General features: G+C 38.7%; 1 protein-coding gene across 2 annotated transcripts; it reads right to left on the bottom strand.

Annotated features, from left to right (window-relative positions):
- Nucleotides 1–7,471: 7,471 nt before the first annotated feature.
- Nucleotides 7,472–25,233, bottom strand: Pgrmc2 (progesterone receptor membrane component 2). 2 transcript variants are annotated; one of them, XM_046459551.2, is made up of 4 exons: nucleotides 24,797–25,233; nucleotides 20,812–20,874; nucleotides 11,541–11,696; nucleotides 7,472–9,654 (listed from the first exon to the last, which is right to left on the bottom strand). In XM_046459551.2, the coding sequence occupies exons 1-4, from the start codon at nucleotides 25,212–25,214 to the stop codon at nucleotides 9,557–9,559; spliced, it is 735 nt and encodes a 244-aa protein (XP_046315507.1). In that variant the 5' UTR covers nucleotides 25,215–25,233; the 3' UTR covers nucleotides 7,472–9,556. The 2 variants fall into 2 exon arrangements, with proteins under 2 accessions (XP_046315507.1, XP_046315508.1); XM_046459552.2 differs by lacking the exon at nucleotides 20,812–20,874.
- Between the last annotated feature and the right edge of the window lie 208 nt (nucleotides 25,234–25,441).

The following is a 25,441-nucleotide window of genomic DNA, read 5'->3' as shown; positions in this document are numbered from 1 at the left end:
ACATCCCCAGCCCTCATTTTTCCTCTTGATCAGTCTCATGATGTGATAAAATCTTATTTCAGGCATCAGATGAAAAGTTATTTCTGGTTTTATCTGGAAGAATGGAAGGTATATTGGTAAATGTATTATTTCGGTGCTGAACTATCTGTCAGAGTTCAGTGATCAAATCAGATCAAGCGTTAAGATTGCACTACATCAAGGAGACTTTTTTTTACTTAATTACAAAAATGAAGCACACCTTTAAAAATCTCATCATGTGCTGATGACTAGGAAATAACAGTGTCTCAGGATATTCAGAGAAAGAGAACCAATTGGGGGTGGAGCAGAGAGAGAGAGAGAGAGAGAGAGAAATAGATTGAGATTTCTTAGAGAACTGACTCCCTGGTGTAATCTTCACATTTCCAGCTTGGCTGGCCAGCTGGAAATTCAGGTGAGAGTTGATATCACAGTCTAAAACCTACAAGGTGACCAGGAAGCTGAAAACAGGTAGGGTCTCTACGTTGAAGCCTTGAGGATAAATTGTTTCTTATTCAGGAAATCTGCCTTTACTGATTAGATGGGATCCATCCATAGTAAGGAGGGTGATCTCTTTTAAAGTTAGCCCATTATAAATACAAGTACCTTCTCAGTAACATCCAGACTGGTGTTTGATAAAACAACTGGGCACCGTAGAACTACTCAAGTCCAAATATAAATATAACCTTCATGAGCAGATTCCAATTTGAATGAAACTCTGCCTGCCCAGGAATAGGTTAGAGATATATGAGTCTGGTGATTTTTTACATTTAGGATGACTAACGTTTTAATTTGCTTTAAGACAGTCAGTTGATCCATCATTTGAGGAAAATCTCTGAACAGAACACATGCAATATAACCATGCTGATCACTAGCTTTGGTTTTGAAAGATCTCGTGGCATGGCCAACTAAACAATGCTGATGAAGACACATGGGGGGCATGTTCGTTTCAGGATAACTAGGGTCCAAACAGATTATGAGTTGGACCTGAGAGGGGGTTAATAACTCTGGAAACTGTCTACTGGCATGGCATTGTTTCTGCACTTCAACGTTTTCTTTCTTTGGTGCTGGGGTTTGAACCCAGGAACATGTGCTTGCAAGGCAGGCACTCTACCAACTGAGCTAGTCCCCAGGCCCTGCACTTCAACATTTGATGCTAAGTTATACATCGGTACTTTGTAGCTGCTAGATAAACTGTGCAGAAGCTAGTGGACACTTCTCAGATTTCAAACCACCAGTTTAATTAACAAAAAGGATTATTGAGATTGTTACTTTAAGTAAGAAGAAATTCATACTTAACCTTAGTCCCTTTCCACACTTGAGGACAGTCAGACTCAGAAGTTAAAAACCTGTTGGCAGGACAGGGCCAGCAGCTGCTGTCCCAGGGCCAGCTCTCCTCCCACTGCAGTCACAGCTTGGGAAAGCAGAGGGGGTGCAGGTGCTTGCTCCTGCCGTCCTGACAGAGGAAAGGTGACTTATTCCTTGTATCCTGCTTCTGCTTGCCTTTCTGCCCATTTCTGGCTGGTGTGAGGGTTAAGATTTCCCCCACAACCGAGGCTGTCCTTCCTAGGATGGTGCACTGTCGGGTTGGCCCAGTTTTCAGTATCCCTCATCACATGGCAGTGTATCTTTGGAAAGATCAAATTTAAATGTTTCTCACTTTAGCTTGTCTTTTCCTAAACTACCCCTGGGGACCTGCAGGGGCTGCCCTCTGCAATGGTGCTGGAGGGGCATGGTAGCGGAAGGCTCACAGGCCTCCCCTGTGAGGTGGGACTTCCAGGGACAGAAGGGCTCAGCTACGGTCGCTGTGGACAGTTCTGATCACACAGGCTCCCAGGTCAGCGCTGCTTTCGCCTTTGTCCAGTTGTCGGGAAGACAAATGTGGATTCTGCAGTTGCACAGCCACGCTAGATGTTTCCAGGATTGAGCAATTCTACCCTTGGATGAATAAACTGAGAGGGTACTGGAGGTCATCTAGCTTGTGGTTTTCTGACTCTTTCTTTTTTAGCACAAAAACTTCAAATTCTTAGTTGCAAGCCCAATATGCTTTCAGCGCTCTATACCCTCCCAACTCATCTTCCCACCGCCTCCCCTGTTGTTCTCAGCACATTCCCGGTCCCGGCTGGACATCTGAAACTCTAACTTGACCTGCCTGCTTCCCTGCTTAAAGCCCTTGGAGGCTCCTTCTCGGGAAGAACCAAGAAGTGCTGTGGTGACGTAGGTCCTGGGTGCTCTTCTTGGAGCCCCAGTCCACATTGCCATTAGTTTTCTCACTCTGTTTACAAATTCATTGAACAAAACTCTATTAAGCGACTATTATGTGGCTAGCAGTGCAGTAAGTGTGGGAAAAACATCAGGCTTAAAACGTGAGTATAAATCTGATCACGTTTATCAGGAGAAAAAATGACAGCACAGTAACTCAATGATAAAAATGCCCCTGCTATCATGGAGGCATGGAATGGAGGCTCCTGACTCCGGCTGAGTCTCTGAGACCTAGTTACTGAGCAGCAGGGGGAATGGTGAAGAGGTGAGTTTAGAGGGCCTAAGCCTGCTCTTCCTGAGAAGGAGCCTCCAAGGGCTTTAAGCAGGGAAGCAGGCAGGTCAAGTTAGAGTTTCAGATGTCCAGCAGGGACCGGGAATTTGCTGAGAACAACAGGTGGGGCGGTGGGAAGATGAGTTGGGAGGGTACAGAGTGCTGAAAGTATAAAAGCAGGAGTGGAAACCGCCCCTTTACAGTTAGAAGCAGCCTACTGGGAACGGTCTTTCTGAGGCTGGAGTTCCCTCTGGCTGAGAATGGAGGCTGAGGGGTGCTGGCCTAGCAGGTGGCGGAAAACGGAGCCAGCCAGCGTTTCCGACCAGCACAGCCTCCCTAAGTCTACACATGTGCATTTGCTGCTTTTTGTCCCACTGTACCCCCTCTTTCTTCAAAAGCTGTTTGCATCACTGAACCTCACCCAGAGATGGGGCTTTGAAGTAGAAGAGGTCTCCTGTCTTTCTTAAGGCCAGCTCTAAATAAAACCCATCTTTTTCCAACCATTTTTTTGGGGGTGGGGATGCTGGAAATTGAACCTAGAGGAGCTCTGCCAGTGAGTTACATCCCCAGACCTCTTTACATTTTGAGACAGGGTCTCACTGAGTTGCTCAGGTTGCCCTTGAATTTGCGATCCTCCTGCCTCAGCCTCCTGAGTTGCTGGAATTACAGGCGTAGGCCACCAGGCCTCCAACTCCTGAATTGTAATGGCGCCTAGCAGTGGAACTTTCATCACCAGTAACAGCAAGTTTTCAGGGAAAATGGCACATTCATTTTGAGGTTCCAAGAACAGTCAGAAAGCGATGTCCAGTAAGGACTGGATCAGTATCTTGTGCCTGAACCTTGGAGTAAGAGACTATACTGGAATCGCATATCCACAAACAGGCCTGGGAGAGACGGCTTGGAAAAATGTTAACTGCCTAACTAGGACTTTTGGTAAGTTTTTTTTTGTTTTGTTTTTGTTTTTTTGGTGAGTTTTTATTTTCCTAATGTTTTTACTTTTATAACCAGCAAAAGCATATTTTAAGTTTATCTTCCAGGCTTTTTTTTCCCTTTGTCTAATCTTTTTAAACAAATTTGGACCATATCCTATATAGAAAATTATGCATTTTCACTGAAAGCTTTATTTGGGAACAATACTGTGTCTCTCACCCTTTGGTCGCTTTCCTTTACACATCTCCCATTAATTTTCTTAAGATCCCACCATCTTCCTTTTCCTTTTCCTGTCTAGTTTCTGCTTATGGGAGAAACCATTTGACCCTTAAACTTAACATAATGGTCTTTAGTTCCATACATTCTCCTGCAAATGACATAATTTCATTCTTTATGGTTGAATGAAACTCCATTGTTTATATACACATTTTCCTACATTCATCCACTGATGGACACCTAGACTGGTTCCATAGTTCAACTGTTGTGAGTTATGTTGCTGTAAACATGGGTCAGCATGTGTCACTGTAGTATGATGACTTTGATTCTTCAGGATAAGTACTAAGGAGTGGTATAGATGGGTCATATTGTGGTTCTATGCCTAGTCTTTTGAAGAATCTCCAAACTGATTTCCATAGTGGTTGTACTTATTTACAGTCCCACCAACAGTACAAAGGTTCCTTTTCTCCACATCCTCTCCAGCATTTACTATTTGTATTCTTTTTTTTATGTTTATTTTTTAGTTGTACACAATACGTTTATTTTGTTTATTTATTTTTATGTGGTGCTGAGGATCGAACCTAGGGCCTCACACGTGCTAGGCGAGCGCTCTACCTCTGAGCCAGAACCCCAGCCCCTATTATTTGTATTCTTATTTTTAAAAAATATTTTTAGTTGTAAATGGGTTATTTGTTTGTTTGTTTGTTTATTTATATACGTTGCTGAGGATCAAACCCAGGGCCTCACACATGCCAGGCAAGTGCTCTACCACTACTGAGCCACAAACCCAGCCCTATTGTTTGTGTTCTTGATGATTGCCATTCTGACTGGTGTAAGATAAAATCTTACAGTGTAGTTTGATTTGCATTATCCTAATTGCTAAAGATGTTGAACATTTTTTCATTTTTTTGTTGGCTATTTGTATTTCTTCTTTTGAGAAGTGTTTAGTTCATTTGTCAATTTTTAAATTGGTTTTAAAAACTTTTTTTTAGTGTAAAGTTTTTTGAGTTCTTTTTTTGATTCTCTTTTTTTAAAATTTTTTTTAAATGACAGCAGAATGCATTACAATTCTTATTACATGTATACAGCACAATTTTTCATTTCTCTGGTTGTATATAAAGTATGTTGACATCAATTCATATCTTCATACATGTACTTTGGATGATGATTATCACATTCCACCATCCTTGCTAATCCCCTGCCCCCTCCTTTTCCCTCCCACTCCTCTGCCCTGTCTAGATTCTCTTTTTAGAGTACATTGATTTCTGGAATTTTCTTTGTTTGCTTGTTTATTTTCCTTCTGTCTCCTTCCACTAAAATACAAGCTCAATGAGATCAGAGGCCTTATTTGTTTCCAGCACTACCTTATTCTCTCTTTCTTTTTGGTGGTACAGAATTACTATATTCCACAAATTTTAAACAATTTGAAATAAAATTTTAACAATTTGAAATAAATATTTGATGTTTAAATAATAGCTAAAAACTTTACATAAATCTATCATCAAATTCATTTTAGATATAAAACTTAAGATGTATCCCAGTTATTTTTTTATATATATACTCTTCCCGTCAGAGGAGTAGCTAGCAAAGATTTTCTCCCATTCTGCAGGTTCTCTCTTCATATTCCCAATTGTTTCCTTGCTGTGTAGCTTTTTAACTTGATGCCATCCCATATAGTAACTCTTGGCATTATTTTCTAAATGTTAGGAGTCTTATTGAGGAAGTGGTTGCTTGTGCCTACACGCTGGAGTACTGACCCTGTTTTTGAGAAGTTGCATAGTTTCTAACTCCTAAATCTTTGATCCATTTTGAGTTTTTTTGTGTGAGAGATAGGTTCCATTTTCACTCTTCTACATATGGACGACCAGTTTTCTCAGCATTATTTAAAAGGCTGTCTTTCCACCGAGGTGTTTTTAGCAACTTGTCAAGGATCAGATGACTATCGATGTGTTTGTCTCTGTGTCTTCAGGTATATTCTCTTGGCTATGTGTTTTTACACCAGTACCATGCAGTTTTTACTACTTTAGCTCTGTTGTGTAATTTAAAGTCAGTTATTGTGTGTGATAACTTTAGCATTGCTTTTTTGGCTTAGAAATTGCTTTAGCTATTCTGGATCTTTTATTCTTTCAAATGAATTTTAGGACTGTTTTCTCTATTTCTGTGAAGAATGTCATTGGTATCTTGATGAGAATATATGCAACTATTTATTAGGTTCCTTACACCAAAAACTTCATGAGGTTTACTTGGGTCCTAATTGGACACAATATGAAAAAAATCTAAAAAATAAACCAGTGCTCACAGCATACCAAGTACTCTCTTGAACGGGGCAATCACAAGCAGCCAGTGTCCTCTCCATCATCAGTGATGGTGGAACAAAGGCAAAGCTTATTTAGCACCAAGTTTTCTCAAAGTGACTCGGGGGTGTGACAAGGAGGTAGAGGTGTTTCTAACATTGTCTGGGAATTATGCTTTTTGCCTAAAAAGTAGCAGTGTTGGCAGGTCTTGATTTTTTTTGCCCCCTTGGCCACAGCCACATACATCAGTCTGATTATGTACCAAACCGAGAGCTGATCTCAATGGATTATAACACCCACTCTAGCATTTTCTTTCAGTAGGGGAATTAATTCATTCAATATCATCGTGTAATAATCCATGGCTTCTATTTGCAATATTCTGGAAACAACTTACAAACTACTACTGTACTGCTAGCTTATTTTGATCTGTAACAGCTCTGTGGAGTCCACCTTGTGTGGACCTGTCAACAGCACACATTCTCAGCAACTTGCTGCACTTGGGTCATCAAGAGGTTAAGCAGGATACTTGGATAACAAGTCTAATGACCAAGTTTTCTAGGGAGAAAATTTCTCCAGTGCTAATTCAATGTATTAAATTTAGCTTTCTAGGGCCTGGGGATGTGGCTCAAGAGGTAGCGCGCTCGCCTGGCATGCGTGCGGCCCGGGTTCGATCCTCAGTACCACATACAAACAAAGATGTTGTGTCTGCCGAGAACTAAAAAAATAAAAATAAATAAATAAATAAATAAATAAATTTAGCTTTCTAGATTGTGGTAGAGGTGGGTGTACTGTCAGATTCCACAGAGCTCAGAAAGGCAGGTAGGATTACCGTTTGCACCACAGCCAAGGCTTCAAAAACCTTGTGTCTGGATGGTTAGTTTTCTGGTGCAGAAACTGGCTTGAACAAACACGGCTTTTATTTGGAAGATATATGCCAATTTAGAGATGCTGGCAAAAGAAAACATTTAAATGCCAAAATTTGCTACTTTCTAAAGCCATGTATTACATTTATTTGAAATCTCCTGATTTTAAACTCAGAACTCTTGTTTAGGGAGTGATACAAAACTAAATGTAGGCAATTAGACCACAATTGGCTATGAGTAAGTTCTACTTTGATTGCTTGAAAATATCAGCGTGCTATTTATTTAATTAATTTATTTTTTGGTGGTGCTGGGGATTTGATGGGCAGCCTTGTACATGCTAGGCAAGCCCTCTACAACTGAGTTATTTCCCTACCCAACCCCTTAGAGTGCTTTCAAGTGCATGGTACCAAGGATTACCTGAGGACCCCTGACACATATTTTGCCTCAGCCAGTGGTAGAACAGGATCCAAGAATCTTGATTTTAAGGACAAGTGATTCCAATAAGGCAAGTTTAGGAAAGTTGGCCTAAGGGGGAACACAGTAGAACAATACCACCAAGCCAGGTCCCCCTCACTCAGAGATATTGGGTAAACTGGAGAATGAGAAACATTCAGCTAGAATTGAGAAATCATCTACAGAACAGTTTATTTCAAGTCCAGAACACAAAATTATTCATTTTTTAACAGACCGCAAATTTTTACTGCATGAATAAGAATACTTAAGTGTTTTGCTATTCACAAGTGCAAATTTATTATTGAACTTTAGGCTCGAATGATTCATATATGTATCAGTTTACTACACAGGAGTTCTTTAACAAATTTTGAGAAAGTATTTTACATAAAAACACAAAGCATTGACCAATATTCTCCAGCCCTCACAACTGTCCTTCAGTCAAGATTTGGCTGAAGATCACACCTTCTAGAAAACAGTGCAGACTGAATAGAATGCAGTATTTATAGACTTCAGCTTCCTGCTGCAGCTAAGTTTCCCTTTCTTTGATGGCTTCTGCATGTTACACCATTACACAGGTCTTTTTCTTAACTAGTGACTTAAGTAGAATGATGTTGGTGCAACTTGTCCCCAACCAAGAACCTACAGTCATGATGAAACCAAGGAACTGACGATGAGGGCTTTTAGAAAGGGCATTTTCAACCTAATAATGAAAGAATTTAGTATCATACAATATGCTCTATTGTTTTGTGTTCAGTAACTACTGCCTGGAGTGCTATTGCTGCCAATATAATCAGTTCCCATCAAAATATAAAGTAAAAAAAATGTACACTTATATCTACTCTTACCTGAATATCTCAGATCTCTTGAGAATGTTCCACAAAAGTGGAATTTCTTCCTAAGTTACACTGAATGTGGTACAATGTGTACAACTCGGTTAACCAGTGCCTTCTTTTCATTTCCAAGATTTTTTCCTTATCTTGAATCAAAAGCACAACCTTACCACCATATCATAATGCACTGGCTGTTTAACAGTTTTGCGTATAAAGTCCAACTCAAGCTTATTTTGGTTTATTGTACATGCTTTATTAAAACGGTACTTGTATTTACAGTATCTGCAGAAAGAGTCCCTTCCAAGGTACTCTCACACACCCAGACACACCCACACAGACATCCACACCGCGATCATGCACCCACACCAGTGAGATGTGAGGGTCAGACTCCTGAAATTAGGCAGCTATTGGGGATAAGAGTTGTTGATTTTTTTTTTTTTTTTTGAAAAGAGAAAAGCACGGGGGGAATGCATTTGGCCATGACACTGCTAATTAAGTTTGTGTATATTAACATATATGGCAGTTAACACTGAATATTCCTTTTACATTCTATATACACAGAATGACATCAAGGTTTTGTGATCAACAGAATATTCCAACTTCAGTCTCAATGCTGCTTGTAGTGACTTCTGAATTCATATAGGGGCTTACCCTAAAAATAATTCAAGTCTATGGACATGAAATAAGGCACAATTAATATTGATTTGACCTAGGGGAAAGAAGGAAAGGAATAAAACTGGTTTCAAATGATCTTAATTGGGAAACTGCTTTGACTTTAACCCACTTAAATCCATTCTAAGTTCCAAAGATTTCTTAGAAATGTTTTTTTCTTTTCCCTGACAAAGCCCAAAAAGAAAAGTTTGGGAATTCACATTTTCATGTTTCAGTAGCCTAAACTACTCAACTCAATGTGTAACTGCCTCCTCCCCTGCTCAGGGCTCCTTCCTCCTCAATGCCCGAATAAAAACGCAGCATGAAATAGGAGTCCCTTGCTGTTTTCTGAGGAGATTTGTACACTTGAGTAGCAAATACATATCTGGTTGTCTTTGATATCTTAGAAAAAGGCGGGGGGAGAAAGGGAAGGGAAAGTAGGAAAGAAGGAAGGAAGAGAGGAAGATAAAAGAGAAAGAGAAAAAGCTAAAAGTAACCTTGTGACTTTCTTGCAGTTTAAGAAATCCCTGTTTCCTCCTTTTCAGGACGATGAAGCCCCACCAGACATTACACACAACTCCAACAAATGAGTCTGGCAGCATAAATAATGTCTAATATTCAAGTCTTCATAGTGAGACCCATACATCTTGTACATAAATCTGTTGAATGTTTTTCGCAGCAGGTGAATCAAACCCAAAGACACTGGACATTCTGTGAAAGGGAGTAAGAATTGCAGTTCTGAAGGCCCCTGACTTTGGTTGTTTACAGAGTTCAATCCTGTTTATTGTGATCCTTGGTATCTTCTTCATCTGTATATTCTGAAGGTTCTTCCCCTGGTTTTAGGAGTCTGCCTACATAATCATATTTTTCTGAAAGATACATCAAAAGAAAATCAGTAATGGTCAAATTATTTCACTACTCCATCATACAGAGGTAAGGCGCTTGTCTCTCTTGGGATCATACAGAGTAAGCCCAGTTCTTCCTAATGCTTCACCATGGCTTGTCTTTAAACCTCCGGAAAGCCTGAACAAAAGAAAGCAGGGGCTTTCAAGGCTTGGGCATTAGTTTTGCAGGACAGTGCTCTATGCCAGTGACTCTTAATTGGATATGGTGTCAGGGACACATGGAGAACTTTTAGAACAATATATGTATATAGGACCCACCTCAGAGCCATCCAGCCGAGACCTTTGGGTTATGTCTGGAGAGGTGTACTTTCCTTCTTCTTTTTTTTTTTTTTTGTACTAGATTGAACCCAGGGACACATAACCACTAAGTCATATACCCAGGCCTTTTTATTTTTTATGTTGAGACATGGTCTCACAAAGTTGCCAGGGCCGGCCTTGAACCTATGATCCTTCTGTCTTAGCCTCCCAAGTCACTGGGATTACAAGCCTGCGCCACAGCAATCTGGCTAGACACATGTACTCTGAAGCTGATCTAAAAGTGTACTATGAGTCTCGGAATAGTTCTTTAACTTTTTTTTTTTTTTTTGATAGTGGTGCTGGTAGTTGACTGCATGGCCATTCAAATGCCAGAACTGACCCCCACCAGCCTAGTTCTTTAACAGTTCAAAATATTATAATCAAGGAAATGTGCTGGCAATGTAGGGCTAACAGTTATTTAAAATGTATAAATATATTGGGCTTTACATATAAGTGGGATGAATAAAATCTAATAATTTGGAGAACAGACCATGAAAAATAAATGGTGACCTTCTTGGGGCTGAAGAAAGGGGGCGGCTCAAGGAGCCCATGAGGTAGAGAATCACATGGTGAGCAGATTCAGTTGGAAATATTCTTGGGGAGAAAATGTGACTCAGTAGTCATCCAGAAAAAACATAAGATCAAAATTCATTTGTTACTTCTTACCCTATGTTTCTGAGGTTTTAGAGTGTGACCCGTCATATTATTATTCCTTTCCCCTATCAAACTCTTCTTAGATCTGCTACTTTGCTTGTTTTTATGTGACCAGGTGTTTAATTTAGAACTCTGCATGTAGGTGATATACATCAACATGTTTCTTTCTTGGTCAGGAATTGAAACCTAGGCTAAGTGAAAAAGTTACCTGAGTCAGCTAGTCAAACATGAGATAAGAGAACTACTTTATACATGACCAGTGCAAGCACCCAGGGAGCCAGAACAGCTGTTCCAGGGGACACGGTGGTCAGCTCCACAGCTGATAGTACCACCCAGGTGGTAGAAACTGACGTCACCAGGGCATGATAAAGGGAATAATAAGGGCTGTGGCTGTGGCTCAGTGGCAGAGCACTTGCCTAGCATGTGTGAGGCACTGGGTTTGATTCTCAGCACCACATATAAATAAATAAAACAAAGGTCCACTGACAACTAAAAAAAACTTAAAGAAATATATGTTAAGTCTTAAGGCTAAAAGTTTCACAATTTTTGAGATTTAAAGTTTGTAACAAGCCAAGTTTTTTTTGTTGTTGTTTTTTTTTTGAGTTGGGGGTCTCACTATATTGTCTAGGCTGGTCTCAAACTCCTGGGTCCAAATGATCTTCCTGCCTCAGCTTCCTAAGTAGCTGGCACTAACCTTGGTAAAAAGTCAGTAATAACATGGATTTTCAAAACAACTATCACATGTAACAATCATACTAATATTTAGATATGCTTAAAATATCATCTAATAATGATGTTAATGAAAGAGATGACAACCATAGGCTTTTAAAAGATGTGAAATAGTATACACTTCTTTATATGTAATTAATTTTCTAAAGAACCCAACAAAAGGAAGGTACCTTTAAACTGCATTTCCCATTCTCGAACACTCTCCATTTGTACTGCATTCAAATCTGAGAGATCATCATATTCATCTCTAAGTGCATCCTTATCTAGGCAAAATGTTGCCAGTCCTCTGGAGGCATCCCTACCAGCAAATATTCCATATGGACCCGCTGAAAAAAAGAAAAGAAATTATATAGACTGATTAATAATATTTTAGAATGTACAAATAAAAAATCCCCACCATGATTCGTATTTGGTACATGGCTTTAATTTAAAAATATGCACGGATAGATGAGATAATGAGAAGAAATTTGTTGGAAATCTGCCTTTCACTAAAGTAAAAGCTTTCTGGTGAACATTGAACCTTACATTTCAGTTAGTTCAGATACCCCACAACTACTCTTTACAATGAAGTCTGTGAGGAAATTTAAGACGTCAGGTTTAGAAGCCAGTTTGCTTAAGAAGCCAGGGCATTCTACTGGATGCTGTTAATAGTGGGATCTAAAAATAACCAATGGCTATGTCCTAGGCAGATTCAGGTGAACTGTGAATCTACACCATTTTCTCTTGTCCTGATTTCATCTTTGCAGGTCTAGTGACTAGTTCAATGCACAGTACATGTTTGATAAATCTTTCCTTAATAAATGTTTTGGTAAAAAACATGACCGGCTTTAAAAATATCATCTGGCCATCAAAATATGCACAAATTATCATTAAGGAAAACAACAGTTTGTCATGACTCCTGGGAATCCTAGTAAGGAGCTTTAAGGAATAGCTCTGGACTGTTTTGCTAGAGGATTTAGGTACCACCCTCAGAGAGGACTGAAGGCCTGACGGCAGCGCTGACAGTAAAGCATTCCCCAGGTATGTCCTCGACAGCAGCAGCTGTCCTGTTCATTTCTGTATCCTAAATGCTCGGCACAGTGACTGGCGTAGAAGAGTAACATAACACATTTCTTCCAAAAAAATCAACCATAGTTCCCAATGAGAAATTAAAGATTCTGACTCTTAAGCAGATTTGCTTATGAAAGTAAAATCTCTACCTAAATTACAATTAAAAAGATAATTCAGCTGTTTAAAACAGACGGTAATATCAACAAATTGAAACAACCTAATTTCTTATATAAAGAAATTTGATTAAGTAAATTAGAGTACATTAATATATCAAAATGCTACTCAGTTCTAAGAATGGAAAAGAGCAATCAGCAGAGTATAAGTACTTACTATGAATTAAAAAAATACATGCATGTATATTTTAAATGTTTGTGTATGTATGAAAAATATCAGGGGGAAATAAAAGAATAACAAAACTCAAAAAAAGAAAAATACCAGGAAGAATATAGACCAAATACTTAATAACAACGTTTCTAGGGAATGAAGAGAAAATTTGACTTCATATAATTAGTCTAGCTACTTAGGAAATTTTTTTGGTACTAGGGATTGAACCCAAGGGTGCTTTAGTACTGAGTTATATCCCAATCCTTTTCATTTTTTGAAACAAGGTCTTGCTAAGTTGCTTAGGTTCTCACTAAGTTGCTGAGGCTGGCCTTGAGCTTGTGATCTTCCTGCCTTAGCCTCCCAAATCACTGGATTACAAGGGTGCACCACCCTGTCTGCCTTGCAAATGATTTTTATAATAAAACTCTTTTAAGACTTAAATGTTTTCTTAGGTTGCAGAGTGGAATCAAGCAGATTTTTCTGCTTAAAACTCTTAGACTATAGTGCTAATAAGATTTCCAAAATACCTAAATTTTACAAAAGAAACTTTCTTGAGTCTTACAGACACTCCTATATTCCAAAGGGCATTATGTAGAGAAAACAATTTTAAAACCAAAGGCACTAGTTTCATTCATCATTATGAGTAACAGAGTAGTCAATAAGTGGGATTAGAATAAAATACTTTCTAATAAGCAAGAAAAATGGAAAACTCCTTGGGTTTTTTTTTTTTAAATAAGCACAAGAAATTGAAAGTTATATGTCAAAAAGGGTACCTTTGAGACAGAAATCTGTTTCCCTTAAGTAGACAAAAATCTACACAGTTATGAACATTTACTTGAATCACTGACAGCACTGTACTATAAAGTTTATCGGTTATGAGAAACTCATTCTCTGACAAGTTCAGGCATGGAACCCATGTGACTTTAGCAGTTAATTTCAAAATAGCATTATTAGGTATTGCTGTATTAACATAACAATGAGGGTAATACTTCTAGTAAAGTACTTTTTATCCTCCTTTTCTCATTCTTTTTTTGTTAATTTTATTTTAGTGTTGATAGAACTTCATTATTTATTTATTTATATGCGGTGCTGAGATGAACCCAATGCCTCACACATGCCAGGCAAGTGTGCTACCACTGAGCCCCAGCCTCAGCCCTCTCTCATTCCTAAGTACTTCCCATATAAGGAATTCGATGACCACCAACAATTATCACTCAATAATTTCCCACTGAATAGATGTATCTTTATTTACTTTATTCATTCTCTTATTAAAATAAACTTAGGCCACCATTTTGTACTTTCAAACGTACCTTCCACATAAGAAAATGGGATACTATTTACCACTGGCCAACATTTAGGACTTTCAAACTTAGCCCATAATTTCAACTGATATTCAAAAGGGTATTTAGAAAAAGAAATTCAATATAGTCTATATTTACAGAATAAAATCCAAAGTTCATTAAGTTGGAGTTAATTATCCCAGGGCAAATGTTAATTTCTAAAATTAAGCAAGGACAACTTCTAGGGAGAAGAAAAGTAGCCCATCCTAGAATAGCAGTCTTATTTCTGTTTTTGTTTTCTAGAACTCTACATGCTTTGTGGCAATGGGTGCTTTCAGAAGATTGAAGAGAGGGTCTGTTTGTGTTTGTGTGTGTGTGTAAAATTAGTGTGATAGCTTTTGTTGAGAAACAATGAAGACCAAAAATGTACAGACATTATGTGTGGCTTCTTAAGGCTGACAAGACTAATGCTATCAAACTAAAAACAGTGACAACTGACGCACAAGAGGAAAAATAAAATGGATCATGGTTTTAACAATCTATAAATGGAAATTAATAACTTTGACTTTTAAAAGAATTTTCCAGCAACCACATTTTCCTCTCTTGGGAGTGTCACAAGGTGGAAGGTACAGATTTTGTTTTCTTTCCCACTTCAGTGACTTGCCTAAAATCACTGACAACGGGAAGTCCGATTTCCACTTTTTAACTACTGCAAATATTACATCTAGAGAAAATACACAGGGGACCCACAAACCCAAAGATGGAATGTCAACCCTGAAAACTGGAACATTTTACTAATTACAAAATTTCAGGGAAATGGAATTTTAGAATACTTGTTAAATTGAGGAAAACTGACAACAGCTTTTCTTAGCATTTTGTTTTAGCATGTACCTCCCTGTCTTGCAACAGTCAATCTATGTCAGGTACTTCAGAGTATAAATCATAAAAAAGATTTAAGTGATACAAAGGAGAGAATATTATCATAAAAACAGCAAACATGAGGTCCTGGGTTTGCTCTCCAGCAACACACACACACATACAAGAAAGAATTAAGTAAGTAAAAATAAAATCATCAATCAGTAAACCTTCCATCTGTATCTTCAATATTAAAATACACTAGGGCTTTCTCTAGTAAATTTCTCTGCCATGTTTGCCAAGGAAGCCTTGACATTGATATAAAAACCAAACAAAACTTCATATATGTACTCTTTTTGATTTTAGATAGCTGACTTAGAAAGAGTAAATAACTCCTTAGTCAAGAGTCAATAATCCAAGCCAAATTCTAGACAAAATGATGTTTAACTCTAGCATAAAACAGGATGATTTGATGATTAACATATTGCCATGCTCCTGGGCTGTACTGAATTAGAATTTCCCTGGAAGCATTTAACTTCTGAAAAGTTCTTTTTGGCAATGGTTTTCTTTTGCTCTTTCTTGTAAGACTGGTAAAGAACACAACATTGAGATTAAGAACTAGAGCTGGAATTGCACGGATTGTTCTGGCCAAGGAGGATTTGAGGTCTAATAAAAGGACATTTCCCTGCATTCATAATACAATCAGAAGTAGATCTGAAAATCAGCAGTACCTCCCCATCCCTCTACCCTCTTACATAACAAACCTAAATGTTATCAATTCTAATACTTTGATAATATTTCACTATCCAAACTGAAATAACAGGGAGCTACCCGAGGAAAGCAAATCCCAAATCGTATTAAGTCTATTTAGGTGCGACATAATTTACCAAAAAAAAAGCAAAGGCTGGATCAGTGGACTAACCTGTTTCTTTCTGATTGCTGAGACACATTTAGACTAATACAGACAATGTCCAACCAATTTTTTGATTTTATGAGTAAAACTAGACTGAATTTTGGTCTCTTCCTGGGACCACTGCTAGGCAGCACAGTGCTAATGGTGACTCTGGGCAGTGGCAGTGAGCTGCAGCTCCCAGTCAGCCCTGGGATGGAGGGGAAACTACCTGGACTACACAGCATACAGTGCTGCCAGTGTGTGTGTGTGTGTGTGTGTATGTTTATATATATTTTTTGATAAGGTATTTAATAAATTACAGGAGACAGTCAACATTTTAGTATGAAATAGGCTTTGTGTATGATAATTTTGCCCAGCTGTAGGCTGAGTTAAGTGTTCTGGAACACATTCAAGGAAGGTTATGCTGCGATTTTTGGTAGGTTAAATGCATTTTTGACTTTTTTCAACTTAATGATGGTTTATTAGGTTGTGAATTCATTATACGTTGAAAACATTTGTAATTCAGTAATAACTAAGAGAAATCCTGTTGCTTTAATAGACACTAAGATATAATGCTGTAGAAAAACAGATTCAAAATGTCAAGAAAATCCTGTTACAAAAAAAAGAATAGTATTGTTTAGTCAATAACAAATATTCTAGGACATAATTTTAAAGATGAAATTTACTTTAAAGACATAGTTAATTATATGAAAATGATATGACAGTAGTTAAAATTAAATTTCACTTTTAGAGTAAACCCAACTGTGGTTTATATTTTTAAAAATTCAAAAATCAATAAACCTATTTGTGACTATATCTTAAAACTACTCACTTTAATATAGAATGGGGTAACATATTCTTGTAATGGCAACAATATCTGTTCATTAAAAAACAATGTTTAAAGAATAATTTAATGAACAAAAAATGCCAGGAAGAACCAAATAAAGTATGTAATAACTGATAATTCTGGGATTATTAGGATAATTAGAGAAAAAGAAGAAACATTTCATGAAAGAATAAAAAATTTATAAGGACAAAATCCATGATAAATAATTTGTTTACTTCTATATTTTAATAAACAATAGCTCTCAACTCAAATTTATTTTAAGTTATTAAAGTTTATAAACAGTCCAGTCATCTGGCCTGTTTTAACAATAGTCTTTTTTGAATTTTCAATACTTGGTAACTTAAATAAGATTATGATGGGCCTAAGAACAAATGTTGCAATATATAAAAGTGATAAATGAAGTCCAACACACACACACACACACACACACACACACACACACACATGCGCGCGCGAGCAGGAAGCCCCAAGACTTTTAGAGCTAGTAAAGTTGAAAGAATTTCTTATACTTGCATTCTAGAGAATCCATTAAACAAGTGACATTAGGCAAGACTAACTTTCCATAGTCCTTAGAGTCCTCACTTATAAAATGGGGGAAATTATTTTACCTGTCTAAAGTTGAGGCCAAACTAGAAAATTTCTTCAATACAGTGATTCTACAAAGGACAGAAAATCCAATCTTGTTTCTGAAAGTTAAACCAGAAGAGTCTCATTAACCTTGTGGGCTGGGCTTATGGCCTTGGCCTCTGGGCTCATGGGTAAGACAGGGAAAGGGAAAACTAAAAAATTAAGACCCCAGGCCTGTGTCATTTGTGGGAGCGGGCCTAAGTTTACCTAACCCATGTAGAATGAGAAATCTAAAGCGAAAAAAATAGCAAGAACTCAAGTATCTAAAGAAAATAAACAGTACAGATGACATTTCAAGTATTGGGGAATAGAAGGATTATTGCATAAACTACCCTGGGACAAGAGAAGACTTCTGTTCAAAGCAAAACAAAACATCCCCACAGAAGTTGCATTCTTATTTCACATCTTAAAGCAAAATCAATTCCAAATGGAACTAGAAACTGAAAACCATGAAAGAAACTAGATTAAAACAACAATGAGATGCCATTTTAACCTCTCAGATCAACAAAGAACAAGAAGTTTTAATATCACATTTTTGGCAAGAGGGTGAGAAATATGCATTTTCATAAATTTTAATAAAAGTTTTTCCAATATTTCCAGAGGACACTTCAGAAATAAACATTCAAATGAAAAATGTCCATACTATGAGCCACAGCATTTTTACTCTAGGAATTTATAATTTTACCCATGTAAATGACATATATATGAATATTTATTGCAGCATCAAGTAGTAAGAGATTGGAAACAACTCAAATGTTAATAGTGGACTGCAAATGAGATAGTTCTCTACACAGACAAGAAAGGGCCTTGAGATAGTAAATACTGCTAAAGGTATACACAATATGCTATAATTAGTGTGGGGGAATAGGTTCATACCCTTATGTTTGTACTTGGACAGAATAGCTCTGGAACAACACTGAAACTAAGCCCTTGCTTCTGTGGAATGGAACATGGTGTTTGTGAGATGGAAACTTATTTTTCATTGTATATCCTTTTGAATTTTCCACCTTAAGCATGTATTATCTCATTTAAAAAAAATCTCTTTTTAAACTTACTTGAGACTCTATCCCCAAATCACTCTATAGAAACACTTCTATAACCCAGGGCTCATGGAATAGTGCAGGAAACATCCCAGAAACAAAAATGCAGTAACTGCAGAAGATAGTTTTCGTAATAAAAATTACAAACTAGCAGGGAGTAAGCACACACAACAAATAGAGAACTAGCATCCCATGAATAAAAGTAAAGTTCTCAAAAAATTAAGAAATGGGGCTGGGAATGTAGCAGCAAAGCAGGGCACTTGCCTATAGCCGGGGCCAGGCCTGGGTTCAATCCCCAGTTCAAACCACAATCAATCAATCAATGGAATGTAAGAAAGATCACAAGACACAAAGAATAGCTGATATATCACTATTAAGAATTCCTGAGGAAGGAACAGAGAGAATAGAGGTGGCAAAATTTCTAAAAGAAACAAATGACACATGTTCACAGGTTTTAGGAGAGTCCAGCACATGTTAAAATCAAAACTGTACCTGGAGAAATCCTAGTAGAAGAGCAGAATCCCAAGGGCAAAGAGAAAAAAGAAACTCAACTGCAGCCAAAGTCAAGGATAGATGAATAAAAGGAAAGACAAACCCCATGTGGACTTTTTGTCAAAAAGCAGGGGGTAGAGGCATGATGCTGCTGAGGTGATCAGGTAAAGCAACAGCCTCTCTAGTCTCAGAGCCTCACCCAGACCCTTACCCCTGAGGACAGATGGAAGGTCTCCTACCAATGAGAAGAACTCTAGCACATACCTCACTCAAACCAACACGGGATTCTGAACAAAGGAATGTGAAGCAAGAAATAGTGCATTTCTTAAAAAGGCAATTACAGTGGTTAAATATGAAGACTATTAAAAAAGACATCAACTGAAATGTCAGTGGAGCCAACAGTCTAACAGTGACAGTGTTGAAAACAGGATAGGGAGGGATCGAAGTTAAACCTTTTCAACGAGGGCCAAGATATGCCGTGTGCTGCACAACTCCAGGGGTATCACACCCATCTGCAGTCATGGCAATTTTGTATATTTGTTAAGAAAAAAATCTGTCAGAGGGAGTATATTGTCCAAAGAGGCAGCTGTTTCTAATTCACACTAAAATGATATTTAGCTATAATTCTTACATTGTTCTAATGGTCAGGATAGTGTTTAAAGCCAAAACTTAAGGAAATTATCAAAAAAATAGAACTAGAATGCATTCAAATCAGTAAAGGAGAGTAGGTGGAAGGAATAAAATCTGAGAAGGAAAAACAGTGGGAAAGAATCATACAGATGATTCTCAGCTTATGGTGGGGTTATGCACTAAAAATATCCTAACTAAAAATGAATTTAATTCACTTCAGTCACTGACCATCCTAGTTTAGTAACAGCACACTATAGTGCACCAGTCGATTTACTAGCTGACTGGCAGCTGGAGCCCACTGTCTCTACCTCTGCATATTGCTAGCCAGAGAAAACAACAAATTTCAAGATTTGAAGTAGGGTTCCTTCTATATATGTATTGCTTTAACACTACTGCAAATTAAAAAAAAAAGAAACCACAAAATAAGATGGTAAAAATACATTTAACTATATCAGTAATCACAAACTGATTAAGCTCTTAAAAGAAAGTGTTGATGTGAGATTTTTTAAAAAATCCAGCTGTTATTATGAAAAAATAAATATAATACAAATTAGTTGAGAGTAAAGGGTTAGAATAAAAAAATACCGAGGTAATACTAATCAAAGGCTTAAGTCAAATATGAAAATCAATAAAAATGATAAAAGATGTTTCCAACATGATCAATTCTACATCTAGTATTAGATGGCTTCAATTTGTTCAGTATAGATGTACAGCCATCAGAATAATAATCCCGCTTCACAACACCCACATTCCCAGTCTTTGTATGGCTGGCTATTTCAGGTTTTTGTTTAAATGTCAACCTTTTTCTCTTGACAATCTAATATAAACAAAGTACTTTCATTAACTAAGCAATCTAAATAAAGTCCTTTGTTATTCTTTATTATATATCTTGTTAACTTTCTTCATAGCACATTTAATTATGAATTATAATTACGTGTTGAAATGTTTTTACTGCTTGTCTCAACAGACTATTAACTCTTTAAGGGTAGGGACACATTTGGTTGGAAAACTCAATTAACTCCCTTTCAACATCTTAAGGTTTTACTGTAATGAAATCCAGGGAATTCCTTCTTGGTATTTAAAAGAGGAGTTTAAACCACATATTAAAGATCTGGAAGACAGGGTACAGGCTCTTCTACCATTTCTTCTACCTTGAATAAGATCTTCTGGTCTCAAGACTTAAGCTATTCTTTTGTGATTTGCTTTACTATTCAATACAAATACAATTCCCTCAAAGATTAAGAACAATGGAATGATGCTGAACTTAGAAGGGACAACCAAGTAGGTGTTGCAGAAACAACTAGTAGAAATTTTAGAGAATATAAAATACTTCAGAGAACTTAGCTGATTCTTTTATCTATCTAGCTTCAAAGCAAGAAGCCAGGAGGACAGCTGGGTAGATACCCATGGAGGAGGAGTCAGGTTGGATCAGATCTTCACATTGCAACTCTTGCTTCAACTGCAATTCTGCAGACCAAAGTATGAAATAAAAATTAACATACTGGTGATAAAGTTTGAAAAAGGAGAAAAAACACCTGAAGGGTCATGTGCTTCTTTCCCTAATATCCTGAATATTAGGTATCTCATAGGGTACTTTGGTGACTTATTTTCTTTTCAGTGGAATTTTAAAGACAAATTGGACTTGGCTTTGGTATATGTTGGGGGACATATAGGAATCAGGGAGAAGTAATATTCCAAGTTTCAAGACTATGGAATAAACTATTAAAAATACCAAATATGTATGTATTTATTTTTTTTTTGTGGCCAAAAATAAAAAGAAAAATGTACTGGTAGAGTTCCACTGTGTAATGATAAAATTATTTAAAATAATGAGGCTTCAGAAATCTATTATGACTCTGTAAGCATGTGAAATTGGATAGATGATGCAACAACGGGAAAGGGATGGCCTATGAAGCCAGTTAGACCTGGGGTTGATTTCTAATATTGCTCTTTAATAGATATACGACTTTGGGCAAAATCTTTCAAGTTTCAGTTTTCACAAATGTAAAATGAGAATGTTACCTATTTCTATGGCTGTTTGAAATTTAAATGAGATAATAAACTCAAGAAATAGCACTTCCTTCTCCTTTTCCTTTGACCTCTAGAATCAATGCAGTTCAACAGAACTCTCTGGAAGACAAAACTATTCTATAGAGCGCACTGTCAAATACAGTGGCCATGTAACTGAGCATTAGATGTGTGATTGGTGTTACTGAAGAACTCAATTTGGCCATTTGAGACTTGTGGCTACCATACCGAACAGCACAAAGCACAACATAAAGCCACAAAAGTGTGTTTCTTTTATTTAGTACTTGGGATTGAACCCATAGTCCTTTACTACTGAGCTACACCCCAGTCCTTTTATTTTGAGATGGGGTTTCTCTAAGTTGCTCAGGCTGGCCCCAATCTTGCAATCCTCCTGCCTCAGACTCCTGAATTGACACTTTGCAAAGGTACACCATGTGCAAAGTGTTTCTTTGAGGCTTTACATCCTTATGAGAACTGGGAGAGGATATAAAAGAAAAACAACAATAAGGTTATCTACAAGTTTATCCCAGAATGCAGTTTACTAATTAGTGTAGATAAGCTTTGTGGTCAAACACATCTTGATTTATTATATGTCTGTGACCCAAGCTCATTTACCTAAACCTTAGACTTCTCATCTGTCAGGCAGGAATACCTAGCAACTTCAGGGAGAAATTGTGAAGATAACAAATTAATGGATCTGATAAGAGTTGGTGCTTAACAAATCTGGTTTCCTTTCTCCTCCCATATTCATTGTTTGTGACATGATCATACTTTCCTCACACACTGGCCAAGTGCCTGACCCGTTACTACAAGTAATATTGACAAATATAGTTAACTCATTTTGACCAACAGTTGCTATTAACTACATTTGTCAATACTACATTATAAATTAATTTTTAAAAAGTTGAATTTTAAAAATGTATGACAATGAGAAAATATGTCTCACATGAAAAACAAGTCACAAAACAATCTAATTCTCAAACTATGATTGTGAAAGAGTAGTCATTGGCTAGGCATAAAAACTAGATTTTCTAGCTCTCTTAGGTCATTCTTTCAAGTTACTAAGATTCTCAGATAAGTATTACTATTTCTGAATTATTCTGGTACAAAATTATTTGAGGATAAAAATGATTATTAGAAGTTATATTTGATTTATAGACAGAAACTTGGTTTCAGGACCTTTGCAAAGTGTTACAACATTTTCTACTAAGCCCCAAGATGATCTGGCTACCTTTAAGTTTCCTTTTTTTTAAAACATTCTTACTTTATTTTTTAATGTGGAGCTGAGGATTGAACCCAGTGCCTCACATGTGCTACGTAAGCCCTCTACCACTGAGTCACAACCACAACCCTAAGGGTTCCTTTTAATAATGTCTTCTAAATATCTCTAGTAGGCTATTGACCAATACTTAGAATAAAATAACTAAATATCACTCTTATGCTGTTCATCAGAACTTGGGAACTGGTGGGAAGTTAACCTAAAACTAACTTCACTGTTTTGAGGAACTCTTCAGTGCTCAAGCCACACAAAAGCAATCTGCATTAGACCTACTACTCTTACCTTAGTTTTTAATTTTTGTCACAGAACGTTTGCCAATGAAGGCTGCCAAACTATATGTCCATGACTCTATCCTATTTTCAGGTAGTGCCAAAGCATAATGTATGGGGACTAAATGATTCTTTGTATTAATACTTTGTTTTATTGTCAGTTTAGATGGCACAAAAGCAGAGCTTTTTTGAATTCTATATTAAAAAGCTCAATCTATACAAAATTTTTAATCACTTCAACAGATTTTAATACAAATGAGGAAAAAGCTATAACTAGGTACAAAATAACGTGTAAATATTTAAAATTAAAAATTCATTTAATTTGGTCTGTTAAATACTGTACTTTGGCCCTATTCTCTTGTCCCATTTGCTTTTAAGTAAATAAACAACAAAAAGCATTAACTATTTCAGCTAATATAAGTAGGGAGACATCTGGTGTTCTTATTTACAGGACCAGAAGCAAATACCTTATAAATTATCTGTGACTTGGTTGGAGTGAAGGTAGATATACACATAGAAATACAACCAACCAAGAAATGTATGAAATAGATCAACACCCCAAATCCTTTCTTATTTCTAATTAACAAACAACCAAAGTCCTTCTAAAACATCATCCAGTCACCAAGTACTGAAATTGGAAGTATATATTTGCAAATGTCAATAAATCTCATGTACTAACGGATTAAATAAAAAAGGAAATAATTTTGTTCCCAGAATGCCAACCCCCTTGACTTTAAGAGTCGGATGTGTACTTCTTCCAGTAACAGTTCACTTTAGGTCTCTAACTTTATTATTTACTCTTACTCTAATCACTTATCTTTTTAAAGCTTAGTATTAACCACTGCACAACCAGAATGTGCAACGTGCTCAGTTTTATGGGACACCAACAGGTTGAGTCTGAAGTTTATTTGCTTGATCTGAAATGTATGACTACACTGTAAAAGAAGAGCTTCTAAATCAACTACCCCACATACACAGGTCTCTAAAAGTAAAGCTCTAAAAAATCTTTAACGTCCAGAACCGATGGAGAGAGGGTCTGAATATACAGACAGCTCTTCTAAGTTTTTTTTCTCCTCAGTTCTGCTAAGGGGATACACAATAAACCATTATCAACGTGTATTCGGATACTTGTCTTCCTATTTGAGAGGGAGAGAGAGGAGGAAAAAAAAAAAAGAAAAAAAAAGGGGAAAAAAAACCCCCCGAAATAAAAAGAAACCCGACAGGCAAGCTTGCTGGGCACGGGAGCTCCACCCCCACTCCAGGGCGAACGTCCCTGCCAGTCTTCAGCAAGGTCTGCGTTCGGGTCGGTCCTCATCCCAGACAGTGTTGATCTTGCAAAGCATCTCCGAACCAAAACTGGTTTAGGAAGAGTCCGAGGTGCTGCATACGCGCCCGGACTTCACAGACAGGAGGGCTGGGACTTGAACTACGTGTCCCTAAACGTGGCCTTGTGGGGAGTGGTCCAGAGGGGAAGGCAGACGGGCGGCAACGCAGGGGGGAAAGAAGGGAGAGGTGTGAGTCCTAAGGCCTACAACTTTGGGTCTCCACTCTAGAAGCCCCCTCCTGCTCCCACCCGTCCCAGACCTCGGAAAGCCCAGGAAAGGCGGGCGCCAGCGTGACTGGCGACGACTACGGGAATTTTGAAAATTTCAGCTCGAGAGAAAGCCGCGAGGAGACCGGGACGGGAGCGGACGAGCGCCCCGGAGGCGGGCGTGCGCGCCGGGCCGGGCCGGGCCGGGCGAGGGGCCCGCGCCGCCGCCGCCCCCGGCCGCACCTGCCGGCGCAGGGCCCCTCGCCCCCTGCCACTCCTCACCGGGGCCGTAGAACTTGCTGCCTTTGGTCACGTCGAAGACTTTCCCATTGACCGCGAGCAGGATGCGCGGCGTGCGGGACCCGTCGTACTGGCGGAGCTGCTCCAGGCTGAAGTCCCGCTTCTTCATGCGCGGCAGGGAGGCGGCCGGGCTCTCCTCGCCCGCCCCGGCCCCCGCGCCCAGACCCCGCCGCCCCCAGCGCACCCACAGCCGGTAGGCCCCCAGCAGCACCAGCGCCACCAGCGCCACGTTCAGCAGCATCTCCCCGCCCCCCGCCAGAAGCGCCAACGCCGCCGCCGCCCAGCCGCCCCCTTCCGCTGTCGCTCCCGCGCCGCCTGGGCTCCCGCTGCTGCCGTCGCTGCCGCTCTCGCTGCCACTCCCCAGGGTGCCTAGCTTCACGTCCCCATCACCCGCCGCCATCACTGCCCGCCAGCGCCTTCCTCCTCCTCCCCGCCCCCTGCCCGCCCCAACCCCACGGCAGGCCCCGCCCGCTAGGAGCTGCCCAGCCAATTACGAGCGCGGAGGGGGCGGGGCCGGGCCGGCCGCTGATTGGGCGCTGGCCGGGTAACGTTGTCTGGGCTCTCCCCTGCCCCGCCCTCCTGCGCTGGCCGCGCTCTAGCGCGACTGCCCGCCCACCTCGTCCCACA

This window comes from Marmota monax, unplaced genomic scaffold, assembly GCF_021218885.2.
Source record: "Marmota monax isolate L192 unplaced genomic scaffold, Marmota_monax_Labrador192_F-V1.1 WCK01_AAM20220418_F8-fsc00039, whole genome shotgun sequence".
Taxonomy (NCBI): Eukaryota; Metazoa; Chordata; class Mammalia; order Rodentia; family Sciuridae; genus Marmota; species Marmota monax.
This window is presented reverse-complemented; position numbering and strand designations above follow the sequence as displayed.

Coding starts and splice junctions, on each gene's coding strand:
- Pgrmc2 (XM_046459551.2), bottom strand. CDS start 25,214: ATGGCGGCGGGTGATGGGGACGTGAAGCTAGGCACCCTGGGGAGTGGC. Junction 20,875..24,796: donor CAGCAAGTTCTACGGCCCCG/GTGAGGAGTGGC, acceptor TTTGGTCTGCAG/AATTGCAGTTGAAGCAAGAG. Junction 11,697..20,811: donor ACCTGACTCCTCCTCCATGG/GTATCTACCCAG, acceptor TCTTTTTTTCAG/CGGGTCCATATGGAATATTT.